General features: G+C 61.3%; 1 protein-coding gene across 1 annotated transcript; it reads left to right on the top strand.

The window, feature by feature from the left end:
* The first annotated feature begins 3,686 nt into the window (after window positions 1-3,686).
* On the top strand, window positions 3,687-12,357 carry ABHD17A (abhydrolase domain containing 17A, depalmitoylase). Its single transcript, XM_027587442.1, has 5 exons — window positions 3,687-3,823; window positions 7,332-7,868; window positions 9,110-9,304; window positions 11,595-11,774; window positions 11,876-12,357. Exons 2-5 carry the CDS (start codon window positions 7,537-7,539, stop codon window positions 12,099-12,101), a joined length of 933 nt encoding a protein of 310 aa, XP_027443243.1. The 5' UTR covers window positions 3,687-3,823; window positions 7,332-7,536; the 3' UTR covers window positions 12,102-12,357.
* Window positions 12,358-13,213: the final 856 nt, after the last annotated feature.

The raw sequence follows: 13,213 nt of genomic DNA, 5'->3' as shown, positions 1-13,213 counted from the left end.
CGCATCCAAAGGTGAAGAGCAGAAAACAGTCACCGGCAAACTCAGCTCCCTGCACCCTGCCCATTCTCACTGTGGGGGGTTTTCTCACAGGGGCACCTATGGGTGCTTCGTTCCCTAGACACAGCAGTAGACCGTCTCATTAGAATCCTCTGCTTCCAGGAATCGTCCCTGCGGGTCCCCGCCCTTGAGTGGGTGATGTCCCATATGCCGGTTGGGTTCTGGCCACAGTCAGAAATAACGTATGTGTCCATCAAGAGGGCATGGAGTGTACAAGCGGGGGGCTGGCCTGGGGGTTGCGGGAGACGATTACAGCTGGACCCGGGCAGAAGTGACCACCTGTGCAGTGTTTGTTAAAAGCTACTATGTGTATTCAAAGCTTTTAAAAGGCGGGGAAATCTCTTGCATCTGCTCTCAGGTGCATACAGATGCATGGGTTTCTCAACATAGAAACAGGAGCAGCTGGGAATAATGGCTGCCTTGGGATGGGATCATCCTTTTCCTGGGGAACGGGACCGGGAGCAGGACATTTTATGCACTGTCTTTCAGACCCTTTTAATTTTGAACCACAAAAATATATTTCCTATGAAAACAAATAAAAGTAAAACATTAAAAACAAACAAACAGGGGCGCCTGGCCGGCTCAGTAGGGAGAGCATGCTACTGTTGATCTTGGGGCCATGAGTTTGAGTCCCACGTTGGGTATAGAGGTTACTTAAAAAAAAAAAAAAAAGTCTTTAAAACAAACAAACAAACTAACTAAAACCAAAACCCAAAGGGCTTTGTACTGGTCTCTGTACCACAGGGCTGCAGTTTTGTTTGTTTGTTTTTTGCCAAGTCGACCACAGTCTCTTTATTCGGTTTCCTGTCGCTGCACTTTGAGGATGTTTTTCCGTTTTCCACAAATAGAGACAACACAGGGACAGACAGCTTCGGACAGAACTTGCCGGCCTCATTCCATATTGTTTGCTTAGATCCCTAGAAGGAGAATTCTTTCCCCACCCCCCTCCCTCCCTCCATCAACATTTATTGAGTCCCTACTGAATGTTAAACCTTGACCTAGAAACGCTGGAAACACAACAGGGAATGAAACAGATGCAGGTGCCTTTCCTCTTGGAGCTCACTGGCTAGGCCGATGCTTCTAGAACTTTCTGGATGATGGACACATTCTCCATCTGTATCATCTAGGAGCTACCAGCCCCCGTGTGACTCTTGAAAACCTGAAATGGTCCCTTGCAACTGGAGACCTGAATTCTAAACTTTACTTTTAATCAATTCATTTGAATTTAAGTAGCCATGTGGCACATGCTGCTTCCACCGTGGACGGCATGTGGCTAGAATTCACAGCTCCAGGGTGGGAGCATTTTTAAGACCCTAGATTCCTGTGGCCTGTTATCTTCCACGTAGGCTAAGTGTCTCAGGTCAGGAGAGAGGGAGAAACACAGGTCCAGGACCGCCTGAGGTCACGAAGCTGCCATCCACCGTCACAAAGACTGTCCTATGTGTTGGGGAATCATCCTCATGCCATGTGTCAGGCATCCATCCATTTGTCAGACATCATGGGGGACAGTTGGGAACGTGGTGGACGAAAGCCTGGGCCACTGCCCCAAGGAGTTCATGGAATATGGGGAAGACAGTTGGTAAACAAGGAAACAACCCAATACAGTGATTGGAGATGGAAGTCCTATGATGGCAATAAAGAGGGTGATGGCACAGGGGTGCCTGTGGCAGGGACTCTGGCTGGGGGTGGTCCGGAGGCAGGGGCTCTCTGAAGAGGTGATTTGAGCAGGGGCCTGAAGGTGAGGAGGTGCTGGCCCCGGGGCTATCTGGGGACAGGGCACTGCAGGCAGGAGGCATGGCTAGTGCAAAGGCCCTGAGGTAGGAACAAGCTTGGGAAGGCTAGCATGGCTGGGGCAGAGAGAGCAAGGGGAGAAGAGTAGGAAAAGTGGGCTAGCAGCAGGACCATCCAGGACCTTTGGGAAGGGAGGAAAAGGCAAGTGACTGTCCTGAAACACGGGCAGCCCTACAGCAGTGCTTTTATCTTGGCAGAGTTTTCTCTGGTCAGTGGAGGGAGCTCAGTAAGGCTGGGCTAACTGCACGTGGATGGGGATCGAGGCTCACCTCGATCTACCTCCTGGGCCCACCCCTCTTTCTCTGATATCTGCCTGTGTTGTCCTGGGGAGCAGAGTCTGGAGAGGAAGGAGGGCCAGGGAGGGAGGCTGTGGACAGGCCTCTTCCCGCTCAAAGAAGTCATGAGGAAATCAAGGAAATTGGCAGGAGTCTGGCATGGTTGTGACCTTTGGCGCTCAGAAGCACTTTAGCTGACACTGGGAGCCTTGAGGGAGGCACGTGGGCAGGGGGGCAGGGGGGCAGAGCCCCCCTGGACAGCCTCCTGGCATGCAGCTGGGGGAGGTGGCCAGAGGAAACCTCAGGAAACCACCCCGGGCAGTCTCCACTCCTGAACCCAGGTCCTCTCCTGGCCTCTGTCAGGAGGACTGGGGCCCTGGGGGAGAGCAGGGGAAGCTTATCTCTGTAAACAAAACTGAAGATTAGACTCCCTGGGGGAGGAGTGTGGGCTGGGGCTGCAGGCATGGGGTGGAAAAGGCATGCAGGCCAGGGGAAATTCGAGGCAGGGTGGGGGCCTGGTCTGCTCTGTCCCTGTCACCTCTTCTGCAGGCCTGTCCTGAGCACTGTCTCAACAGAGGTTCATCAGTGAGCTCCTGCCACGCTCTCTTTTGTGGCCAACCCTATCTCTTGTTCCTTCCTCGTGTAATGTTCTGCTCCCTCCTTTCAGTGTGAGCTGAGCCTGGACTAGGGTGAGGAGTGTGAGGCACTCCCCAAAGGCACAAAATTTAAGGGACCAAAAGTTCAGCTGCAAAGATTCGTAGTGTTTTGTTTTATTTTTTTAAATTCTATTTATTTATTTGACAGAAAGAGACACAGCGAGAGAGGGAACACAAGCAGGGGGAGCGGGGGAGGGAGAAGCAGGCTTCCCACTGAGCAGGGAGCCCGATGTGGGGCTCGATCCCAGGACCCTGGGACCACGACCCGAGCCAAAGGCAGACACTTAACGACTGAGCCACCCAGGCGCCCCTGATTCATAGTATTTTAACGCGATATTTAAAAAGCCAAAATTAATGCAAAATAATCCATGATAAGCAAAATATCAAGATTTTGGAAAAGGTAGGATCCGACCCTGCACCTGCACGACCTTGCCTTCCTCTCCTCACCCGTTCCAATAAAATTTCCTTTCTTTTTTGATAGTGCATTAACATTTTTATCCCGATGACTGAGTTTTATGGCGCCTCTGTAAATTTTGCTTCCAAAGAGAGTGCCTCACTCGCCTCCCGCTAGCTCTGGCCCTGGAACGAGTGAAAGAACGAATGAATGGCTGTATCTCTGCGCAAAACCAGGGCTGCAATCCGGAGCTCGGCCCCGCGCACCCCGCCACGCCCGCCCACAGTAGCCGGCCCCGCCCACCCCGGCCTGCCCCGCCCCACCAGCGAGTCAGCTCCTCCCTTAAGCCCGGCTCCGCCAACCACAACCCGGACACGCCCACCCCGCGCACAACCCCGCCTCCCGGTCCCCGGGCGCACGCAGCGCCAGCGTCTGTCCGCAGCCCCTGGGCCCCCGCGCGCGTCTTTCGTCACTTCCGGGGCGGTGGCGGGATCGAGGCTCATTTCCGCCCGTGGGGGTGCGGCGGCGGCGGCGACGGCGGCGGCGGCGCAGGAGGCCGGGCCGGGGCGCCGAGGGACCAACGGACGCACGGGCGGGCGGCCGGGAGCCATGGAGCGCGGCCCCGGGGCCGGCGGGCGCGGGCCGCGGCGGTGAGTGCCGAGCAGGGGCTAGCGCGGCGGCGCGGGGCGACCTCAGTGCCACCCGCGGCGGTTTGGGGAGCTGGGCCTGCCCGCGAGGCCGGGACAGCCAGGTGGGACGCCCCCGAGAGCCTTCACTCCTGGGGAGGCCGCGGTCCGGGCTGTAGGACCCGCGGGCCAGGCCGGGCATCGCGGGCCAGCGTTCCGACCCCGGCGGAGCCCTGTCCCCGGTTCTTTGAGTTCTCCGACGAAGGGTGGGCGCCCTCCAGGTGACGCGCTCCCCTCACCCCGGGGCGAGCGCCGTCCGAGTCGGGGACTGCCCACGCCCCCGGCCGCCGACCACCCCCCCGGCCCGACACCCGGGCCCGCCGCAGCATCCCATGGCGGAGCCCTGCTTCCCAAACGTCTCCCGGACGCCGCTGCCCCTTCGCAGGCGTCTTCCGGCCGCCTGGGACACCGGGGTGGGCGCCCCGGTCTCCGCTCCCGTTGGATCTCCAGGTTGCAGCCAGGGAACACACCGCAGCCCCTAACCCGTGGTGTCTATGCTCGGCCCAGGACTCCTCCAGGATGGAGTCCAAACTCTGCAGCAGGGCTTACGGGCGCGGCCTGACCCAACCCTGGCGCCCTCTGGGACCCCTCTGGTCACCTCTTCCCTTGTCCACTCAAGTGGGAGACCCGCAGTTCCTGGCACTCCCCGTCACCTCTGGAGTTTTGCTCTGCCCTGTTCCCTGTGACCCGGTCACTTTGCACCTTTCAGACTGCACCTTCTTCCAGGCAGCTTTCCCACCCCGACTGGCTGCTGGGTGAGGTGCCGTGGCCATCGTTCGTATTTAGGTCGTCCTGGATATTGCAGTTCCTTGGTTCCTTGCAGGTCCTTAGAACACCAGCAGCCCTCACTGGGCCTGGCGGGGGGGGGGGGGGGGCCTGGCCGCAGAGTGCCCAGTGTGCACTTGTGGACGGAACTGCTGGGGCACTGGGTGCCAGGGGTTTGTGTCCACTGAGTGAGGCAGTGGGTGTGCGCTGCCCGGTCGGAGGCCCCCTCTCAGGGCTCACTCAGTGACACTCATAAATGGCACGAGGGAGGTCCAGGTATGTGTGGCCCAAGAGGAGACTGTCCTCCTTCCCTGTCGAGCCTGGCAGACTCTGTAGCTTCCCCCGTTTGTCTTTACCTCTTGTCATTTGCTCATTCGTTTTGCCAGTGTTTACTGAGCAAGAGCAGAGAGCTGTGCTGTCCTCATGGAGTTTCTCTTTTGATTGTCCTGGGGGTGGGGAGCGGGTGGGGGGTTGGTTAAACATGTAAATACAAGCTGTGGTGAGTGCTGTGGAGACAGGCGGAACTGTGAGAGCATGGGGCGTCTTGACCTGGTTTGGAAGGCCTCTCCAAGGGCGCTGGAAGGGAGATCCAAAGGGTGGACAGGATAAGGGGCAATCTAGTGAGATTGGGGGAGGGGGGTCCCTGGCAGGGCAACGGCGTGGACTCTGGCGCTTGTCTGGGGAGATCGAGGGGAGTGGGGTACACGGTGGGGTACACGGTGAGTGAGGCTGCAGAGGTTGGCCCTTGAGAGGCTATGGCAGGGGTTCAATTTCTCGCCTGAAAATAGCGGGAGGCCAGGGGCATCCAGAAGAAAGACGGTGTGCTTGGGTTTGTGCTGGGAGAGGAGTGTGGCTGCCGGGCGGAGTGGTGTGGGGTGGGCAGCAAGCAACCAGGCAGTGCAGTGTCCCAGGTGAAAGGTGGCCAGCACGAGGACCTAGGTGCTGGTTGGAGGAAGACCTATCAGACCCCAGTGGAGGGAGGAGTCAAGGATGACATCCGTGTTTCTGGCTTGGGCAGTGGGGCTTGTCCACCTGGGTGTGCCCCTTCATTTCCTCAGTTGCCGGGGGGCTCCTACCTGCCCACCTGGCTCTCAACCAGGCCTTCCTCTCGAAACCGATATTCACCGGATGTGCAAACGCCAGCCCCTCTCTGCCTCCCCAGCAGCAGTGGGGAGGTGTGGATCTGGATCTCTGAGAATATGTCGAAGGGGAGGGCATCCTGTGCTCTGTAGAGTGTCCATTGGCATCCCTGGCCTCCACCCATTCAGTGCCGGGACATCCTTCCCCGTTCGTCACAACCCAAAATGTGCCCCCGTGTTGCCCAGTGTCCTGGGGGGCAAACTCTCCTGCATCTGAAAACGAGAATAATAGTTAATACTGCGCGTGCAGTGCGCATCCCGCCGGAGAGTTCTGCAAGTTCAGGGACGCCGTGGCTTTCACAGCTCCCGCCCACTCCCCCCTGTGTGCCCCAAATCTGGGCAAAGGCAGGCTGTGGCTCTCTCCAGCCCTTGGTGGCAGATAACAGGTCCGCAGGGGGCAGGTGTGTCCAGGACCTCAGCCTGCTCTGCTCTGCATCTGTGTCCCTGGCCCAGTGGTTTGCAAATGCTCTGGCCCCAAATCTGCACGTACCAGGGTGCTCTACCACCGAGCTGTGAACATCTCTCCCTCGGCCCGGTCTGTAAGGAAAGGCCTGCTGCGCGGTTAGGTCTTTCTCAAACCTTCGGATTTCTTTCAGTGCCTGTGTTGGCAGCGCCGTGTGGTATTGAGTTGCTCTAGCGATTTAGCTGCAGTCCGTGTGACGTGTTCTGTGTGTGTCTCTGAGTCGTTCCCCCCTCCCCCTACCCCATGCCCTGTCCACTGCCTGGTTCTCTCATTTACTCCTCCTGGGAGGTGAGAGGTGTCTTCACTGGTAAGTGAGGAGACAGAGGCCCAGGGAGCGAGTGAGCCTTGCCCAAGGCCACAGAGCCCTAAGTTGGTAGAGCTGAAGCAGGAACTCCTTCAGGCTCCAGGGTCCCCTCCCCCCAGCCTGGCCCCGAGCACAGGGGAGAGCCATTGTCCCAGCTCAGCCTCTAGATGTATCCTGCTTTTGTTACCAGAGCCTTTGTTTGTTGTATGTCCCCTGCCTCTGGACAGTGCAGTCCTGCCCCGCAAGGCCTGGCCCCCTGGAGCATGCTCCCAGGTCTCTCCAGGCAGCAGTCTGTCCCTCCCTTGGCTGCTTTGTGTCACCTGGGGGTGGCTGATGACTCCTTGGATAGCACGGAGATGGGCTGGGGGGAGGGTCTGGGCCAGCTGTGTGGACAGAGGCGTAGGGAGGGTGACAGGGTATGTGTGAGCCCAGAGCAGGGGCTGTGGGGGGGGACAGCTGGGGTGAGCCAGGGGTCTGATCGCCCAGCACAGCCTGCAGGCCAAGGCTGGGCTGACAGGTGGAGGCTTACATGGCAAGAGTTGGTGACTGCGCGCTGAGGAAGGGTATAGCACATGCTGGTCTGGTCTGCTTTGGGTCCCACAAAGTCCCTTGGGAGGTACCTGAATTCTATGGATGACGAGTTGGGCCCACAGGTCCATGGGATGGAGGGTGGAGCAGTTTGGGCAGAAGAGGGTGGACTGGGCTGTGAGGAAGGCCAGGAAGCTTGGTATGGATGAGATTGGGTCACCTGCCTCCCAGCGGAACCCCGAGGGAACCCCACCTCTCTCTTTTCCCCTGCAGGGCTGCCCTCTGCACAACATGGAGACGCAAGTCTGTGAGGCTCCCGAGGGCTCAGCTTGGACCACGATGGGGCTGGGCTGCGGCCTCCTAAGGGGGCTCTCGTCTGGGGCGGTGGCTGGGGGTTGCCCTCCCCCCTGCCCGCGTCTCAGAGCACCCCCACCCCTCCCCTGCCACGCGAGGCCCACCCTGGGGCCTGGCGCCCGCCATGAACGGCCTGTCAGTGAGCGAGCTCTGCTGCCTCTTCTGCTGCCCGCCCTGCCCCGGCCGCATTGCTGCCAAGCTCGCCTTCCTGCCGCCAGAGCCTACCTACTCGCTGGTGCCCGAGCCCGAGCCGGGGCCTGGTGGAGCCGGGGCCGCTCCTTCGGGGACCCTGCGGACCTCTGCCGGCACCCCTGGGCGCTGGAAGCTCCAGCTGATGGAGCGGGCTGATTTCCAGTATGGCCAGCGTGAGCTGGACACCGTCGAGGTCTTCCTGACCAAGAGCAGCCGGGGCAACCGCATCTCCTGCATGTACGTGCGTTGTGTGCCCAGCGCCAGGTGAGCCTTTCGGACGGAACTGGGATGGGGCCCGGACACTGTTTGGAGGGGCTGGAAGGACCAAGTAAGGGAGACCTGGGAGGCTCCTGGTGCAGGATAGGCCTCTCATTTCTTGTCAGAGGTCTCCCCGGAGGGCCAGAGCCCGGGTGAGAGCCCGTCTGGCAGTGCAGGTGCCCTGGGGATTTGCCTTGCCAAAGGGGTGGCAGATCACACCCACCAAGAGCAGACCTCATTCCACCCGAGGCCACGTGGGACTGCCCTGAGCCCTAAATGCCGGGTGTCCCTCTGACTGTAGTCCTGTCTTGCTGAGAAGTGTCCCGAGGCACGGGGAGGTGGTTCTGAGTGGCCATGTCACACCTGCTTGATGAGGGGCTGCCTGCTTCAGGGTCTCGGTGCTCACCTGCCCAGGGAAGGGCTCCTGGGTGCTTGGTGCTCAGTGAGGCCTTGGCGTTCGCTTTGGGGCCAGGGCACCCGAGTCCTGGCAGGTGTCTGAGGCCAAGTCTGACTCCTCCTTACCAGGGTGTCCTTGGGGCCTGGAGGTGCAGCTCTTCCCTGAGTACAGCAGTGGGAAAGAGGTGGGGCCTTCCAGGTGTTTCTGCCTTTAGAATAGGTGGGGTTCTTACTCCAGGTCTGAGTTCAAAGGGCAAGTGTTTACCTTTTAGCTAGGCTGGGGCCCAGGGGTGCTGGAGGAAGAAGATTGTAGGAGTCGATTGGCCAGGATCCAGCCTGTCGGTGTGGCCTAGGGCAGGTCCTGATCTGCCAGCAGCCTTGCAGGGCAGAAATGAGTGCTGGGGTCATGTTCTCTGAGAGTGGGAAGAGGTGCTGTGAGTAGGGGGCTTTATTCATTTGTGGGGGCAAGGGTGGGTGCTGCTGCCTCATTCTCCGGAAGGTTCCAAGCTGCAGGCATATGTGTGTGCCATCCTTGGGCTGTCAAGAGTCCCTCTAAAAGGAGCGATTCCAGAGGAGAGACAGCTGCTGCCCAGGGGGAATACCCATGGCGGTCACTGTGCTCGCTTAGCTTGCACTGTGAGTCCACCCTGTGCTGAGACTGCAACCGATGGTTCTAGCGGTCCCCCTTCACAGAGGGGACGTCTGAGGCTCTGCCGGCTGTCCCCTGCCCAAGACTGCACAGCCAGCAGGAGCCGGGCTCTTGGTGGCAGCGGTGGCCTGTCTCCCTCACTACTCTTGTCCGTGGTGGTTGGGGGGCCCTCTGACCTGTCCTCCCTCCCTCCCCGCCCTAGGTACACGGTTCTCTTCTCCCACGGCAACGCGGTGGACCTGGGCCAGATGAGCAGCTTCTACATCGGCCTGGGCACGCGCATCAACTGCAACATCTTCTCCTACGACTACTCGGGCTATGGCATCAGCTCGGGCAAGCCCTCCGAGAAGAACCTGTACGCGGACATTGATGCCGCCTGGCAGGCGCTGCGCACCCGGTGAGCTTTGTGGTGGGGTGGGGGGTGACCGCCCAGGGACTCAGGCCAGTCTCCCTGGGTCCTGGTGGGTGGCCTGTAGGAGAGGGAGCCATCAAAGGCCACACTGGGTGTCCCCTTGGTGTGACAGGCATGCTTGATGTGCCGGGAGGTGGGGTGGGCCCTCTTCTCCCTGGGTGTGGGCCCCTCCTCTCCTTCTGGGAACCCCTTGCCTGGCAGGGGTGTGGATGGGCTGGGGCTGTCCCTGGGGGAGTGGAGGCTCCGCCTCTACTGGGTGGATGGAGGATGCAAGCATAGGAGGTGGTGTGTGCAGGCTGTGTGAAGACTGAGAGTCCTGCAGCAAGGGAGCATTTGATTTGCAGGGTAGAGTGGAGCTGCTTTGGTCATGTTCTCACGGCTGGCCTGTGAGGCATGAGTGGCCATGGACTGTGGTCTCCTCTTGGGGGCAGGGCTCCTCTGGGCCTGGAGGGTTCTGTCCGGCAGCTTGGTGTCTAGCACAGCCCTGGGGGCCAGTGGGAGGCTAACAAGCAGAGGCTAGGTCCTCCCTGGGTGTGGGCCCCCAGCGCATACCTGTGTGCTTGACTCAGGGCCACCGAGGTCTGGGCCACGCCTCCCTCCCTGGACCCTCACAGTGCTGCTCATCCAGCTCCTGGGCAGCCCCCTTCCCACCCTACCGCTTGCTCACTGAAGCACACTTGCTTGGTGTCTGAGAATCCAAAGAATCCTCTGGAAGGAGACCACCCTGACTGACTCTGACCCTCCTGGAGGTGGTGCCCTGCCTACTGCCTTCTTGGGGCTGCCCCATCTCAGCCCTGCCTGGCCGCCCCGCCCCACCCGTTCCTATAGGGACCAAAGTCAGCTTGCCCTGGGGAGGTGGGGACCCTGGTTGCCGAAGTGATGCACCAGGCAGTCCGGGCCACAGGCCCCAGGAGTGGGGTCCCCTGGCACCACCCTGGCACTGGGGACCCATCCTGGGTGGCGCGGTGCAGGTACGAGCTGCCCTTGGCTTTCTCAGCCCTTCCTGCTGTTCCTGCCGGCTGGGGGTGGCCGGCAGATCACACCCCGCTCTGGGGTGAGGGCTCCGAGCTCTCTCCATTCCACCATTTGTCCTGCTCCCGGCACTGTCTTCCAGAGACCCAGCCCCTCAGGGAAAGGGTCAGTGGGGGGGGGGGGGCAGGAGGCTTGGGCCCGAGTGGTGACCAGGGGCTGGGGAGGTCTGGGGAAGAATTGTTGCTCCATCTGGCACCTGGCGTGTTTTTCCAGCTGGAGATGTCCGAGGGTTAGGGCTGGATGGGTGCTCGGCGCAGTGGTGGCCGAAATGGCGTGGGGAGCAGGCTGAGGGGTGGCGGCCAAGGTGGTAGGGGTGAGGCCAGGCCGTTGTGAGCTGGAGTGCTGCCAGGACAGAGACAGGTGTGGACGGCCCCTGGGTAGACGGGGAGGTGGAGTCTTGCCGCCTGGGTAGGGTGCACAGCTGAGATGCAGAGCAGTACCCCCTTGGTGTACCAGGACCCAGGTTTGCGGGAGGAGAGTCACGGGGGCCTTCCGCCCGGGGAGGGTGGCTAGTGTGTCCCCGTGCAGATGGGGATGGGCACTTGGAGGCTCTGGAACTGGCTTGGGGCTGGGTCAGTTGTGCTAGGGGGAGGGTGGGGTGCTAGAGGAGGTGGGGGGCAGGGCTGGGACCTGGGCATGGGAGGTGGTGCCCACCTCCACACAGGAGCCACCGTTCCCGCTCACCTGTGTAGTACTAAGCGCCGAACTGGGCATGCTAGCCACCGAGGGGCTGTAAACTGGCTGATAAAATCAGGGGACACAGCTACCAGGATTTCTCGTGGCCGAGGGGTTGGGTGATGCCGGGAGGAAGACAGGTTCCCTGCCTGTGCTCCCAGGACTGGGTGTGTCCCTGGTGAAGTGTGTGGGGGGGATAGGGGTTTGGTGAGGGGCGGAGCAGGAGAGGCCCCAGGACTGCCCTGCCCCCCAGAAGCCTAAGCATGGCCTTGGGGCCCTCACCAGGGGCACCCCATACCTGTGATCCAGTTTGATACTGTTGCTGAAACGGGGTCAGGGCCAGGTGGGGCTGCAGCTGGGCCAGGCCTCTGCACACATGCCCAGGCCCTGCCTCCTTACTGAGCAGACTTGCTCATTGTTGGGGGACAGGGATGGTGAGTAGGGGCACTCTCCATTGCCTGGAGGCTGCGCAGGGAGAGTGGGGGACTGCCCCAGGGGGGCGGGGTAGCAGGGGTGTGAGTACTGCCATGGCTGCTGCCAGCTGTGGCTGACCCTGCCCCACTGCCAGGTACGGCATCAGCCCGGACAGCATCATCCTGTACGGGCAGAGCATCGGCACGGTGCCCACCGTGGACCTGGCCTCTCGCTATGAGTGCGCTGCCGTGGTGCTGCACTCTCCGCTCACCTCAGGCATGCGCGTTGCCTTCCCTGACACCAAGAAGACCTACTGCTTCGATGCGTTCCCCAAGTGAGAGAGGGATGGATGGGGGTGGCCGTGGCGGGAGGCCAGGGGTGGGGCTTCTGCGGGGCGGGACGCTGCTCCCAGCCTTGACGTGCCCTGCCCTACAGCATCGAGAAGGTGTCCAAGATCACGTCACCGGTGCTCATCATCCACGGCACGGAGGACGAAGTAATCGACTTCTCCCACGGGCTGGCGCTCTATGAGCGCTGCCCCAAGGCCGTGGAGCCGCTGTGGGTGGAGGGCGCCGGGCACAACGACATCGAGCTCTACAGCCAGTACTTGGAGCGCCTCCGCCGCTTCATCTCCCAGGAGCTGCCCAGCCAGCGCGCCTAGCCTAGCCCTGAGCCGTGCGGGGACTTCAGCAATAAGGCGGCGCCTGGACCTCGCCCCCGCCCTGGCGGGGGGCTGCATGTGAACCCCCCCGGGCACCCCAGTCCTCCGAGGCAGCTGGAGGGTAGGGGGCCGGGGCCAGGACCTGCCCCAGCCCAGGGGCCGTGGACGATGTACAGGCGCGGAGCTATGTTCTCCTTTCCTTTTGGAAGCAAAAAGAAGGAAAAACGTGAAAACAAATTAAAGATTTAAAATTTTAGGGTTCTTCTCCCTTTCGTGGTTCATGCATGCTCTCTCAGGGCCCAGTGAGTTGGACGAGGGGGCGGGGCTTCGCCCCCAAACTCCCAGGACATTTTGGCACAAATGCAGGGGTCAGGCCGCTGTCCCTGTGGAAGGGGGGGGTGGGTTTGGGTCCCATCCGGAGTCCCACCCCTTGAGGCTACTGGTTGGGTGGTGACGGAGGGGTAGGCAGCATTTGAACCCAGGACCCTTGCCGGCTTGATCCCATGTGGTGGGCTCCCTCTGCTCTGGGGCCGGGGCCCCTTCCGCTCCCATGTGGTAGATAAGGACGCAAGGTCTGGGAGGTGCTGTGCGGTCGCTGGGCTGACTTAGCTGTCCCGCCTGTGTCCTCACCCCCGTCCCTTGCACAGAGAGCCAAGGGAGCCCACCCTGGCCCTGACCGGTCCAAAGGCCCAGCGGGGTCTCCCCAGGAAAGGGGGCTGGGACTGGGGTACAGGGAGCACTCCCGCCTTGGGGCCATCGGAGCGTGTCGCCCCGGGGTGCCATTGAAGGCAAGGCTGAGCCAGGGTCTCCCAGGACCTCACCACCAACCCCTGGAGTGTCCGCTGTGCCGCCCCAGAGCGAGAAGGGCCTCGGAGACGAGTGGCCTGTCGTCCGTGGCGACTGAGCCCGTGTTGCTGCAGCAGGCGGTGGGGAGGCCAAGACCCAGAGCTACTTCCGCCCCCCAGCCCGAGGCTTCCTGGGTTCCGCGGCCCCCTTAAGAGAGGGCGGTGCTTCGTTCTGGGGGCGGGGACGACGCGGAGGGGGCGCCGTCTGGGCGGAAGCGGAAGTGGCGGATTCCGCGCGCTAAGGCGGCGGCCGCCCCCGCGGCCGGC

This window comes from Zalophus californianus, chromosome 1 (assembly GCF_009762305.2).
Source record: "Zalophus californianus isolate mZalCal1 chromosome 1, mZalCal1.pri.v2, whole genome shotgun sequence".
Classification (NCBI taxonomy): domain Eukaryota; kingdom Metazoa; phylum Chordata; class Mammalia; order Carnivora; family Otariidae; genus Zalophus; species Zalophus californianus.
This window is presented reverse-complemented; position numbering and strand designations above follow the sequence as displayed.

Bases quoted from the DNA above. Each gene is read 5' to 3' on its own strand.
- ABHD17A (XM_027587442.1), top strand. From the start codon at position 7,537: ATGAACGGCCTGTCAGTGAGCGAGCTCTGCTGCCTCTTCTGCTGCCCG. The intron at 7,869-9,109 runs GTGAGCCTTTCG...TCCCCGCCCTAG, and splicing joins CGTTGTGTGCCCAGCGCCAG to GTACACGGTTCTCTTCTCCC. The intron at 9,305-11,594 runs GTGAGCTTTGTG...CCCCACTGCCAG, and splicing joins TGGCAGGCGCTGCGCACCCG to GTACGGCATCAGCCCGGACA.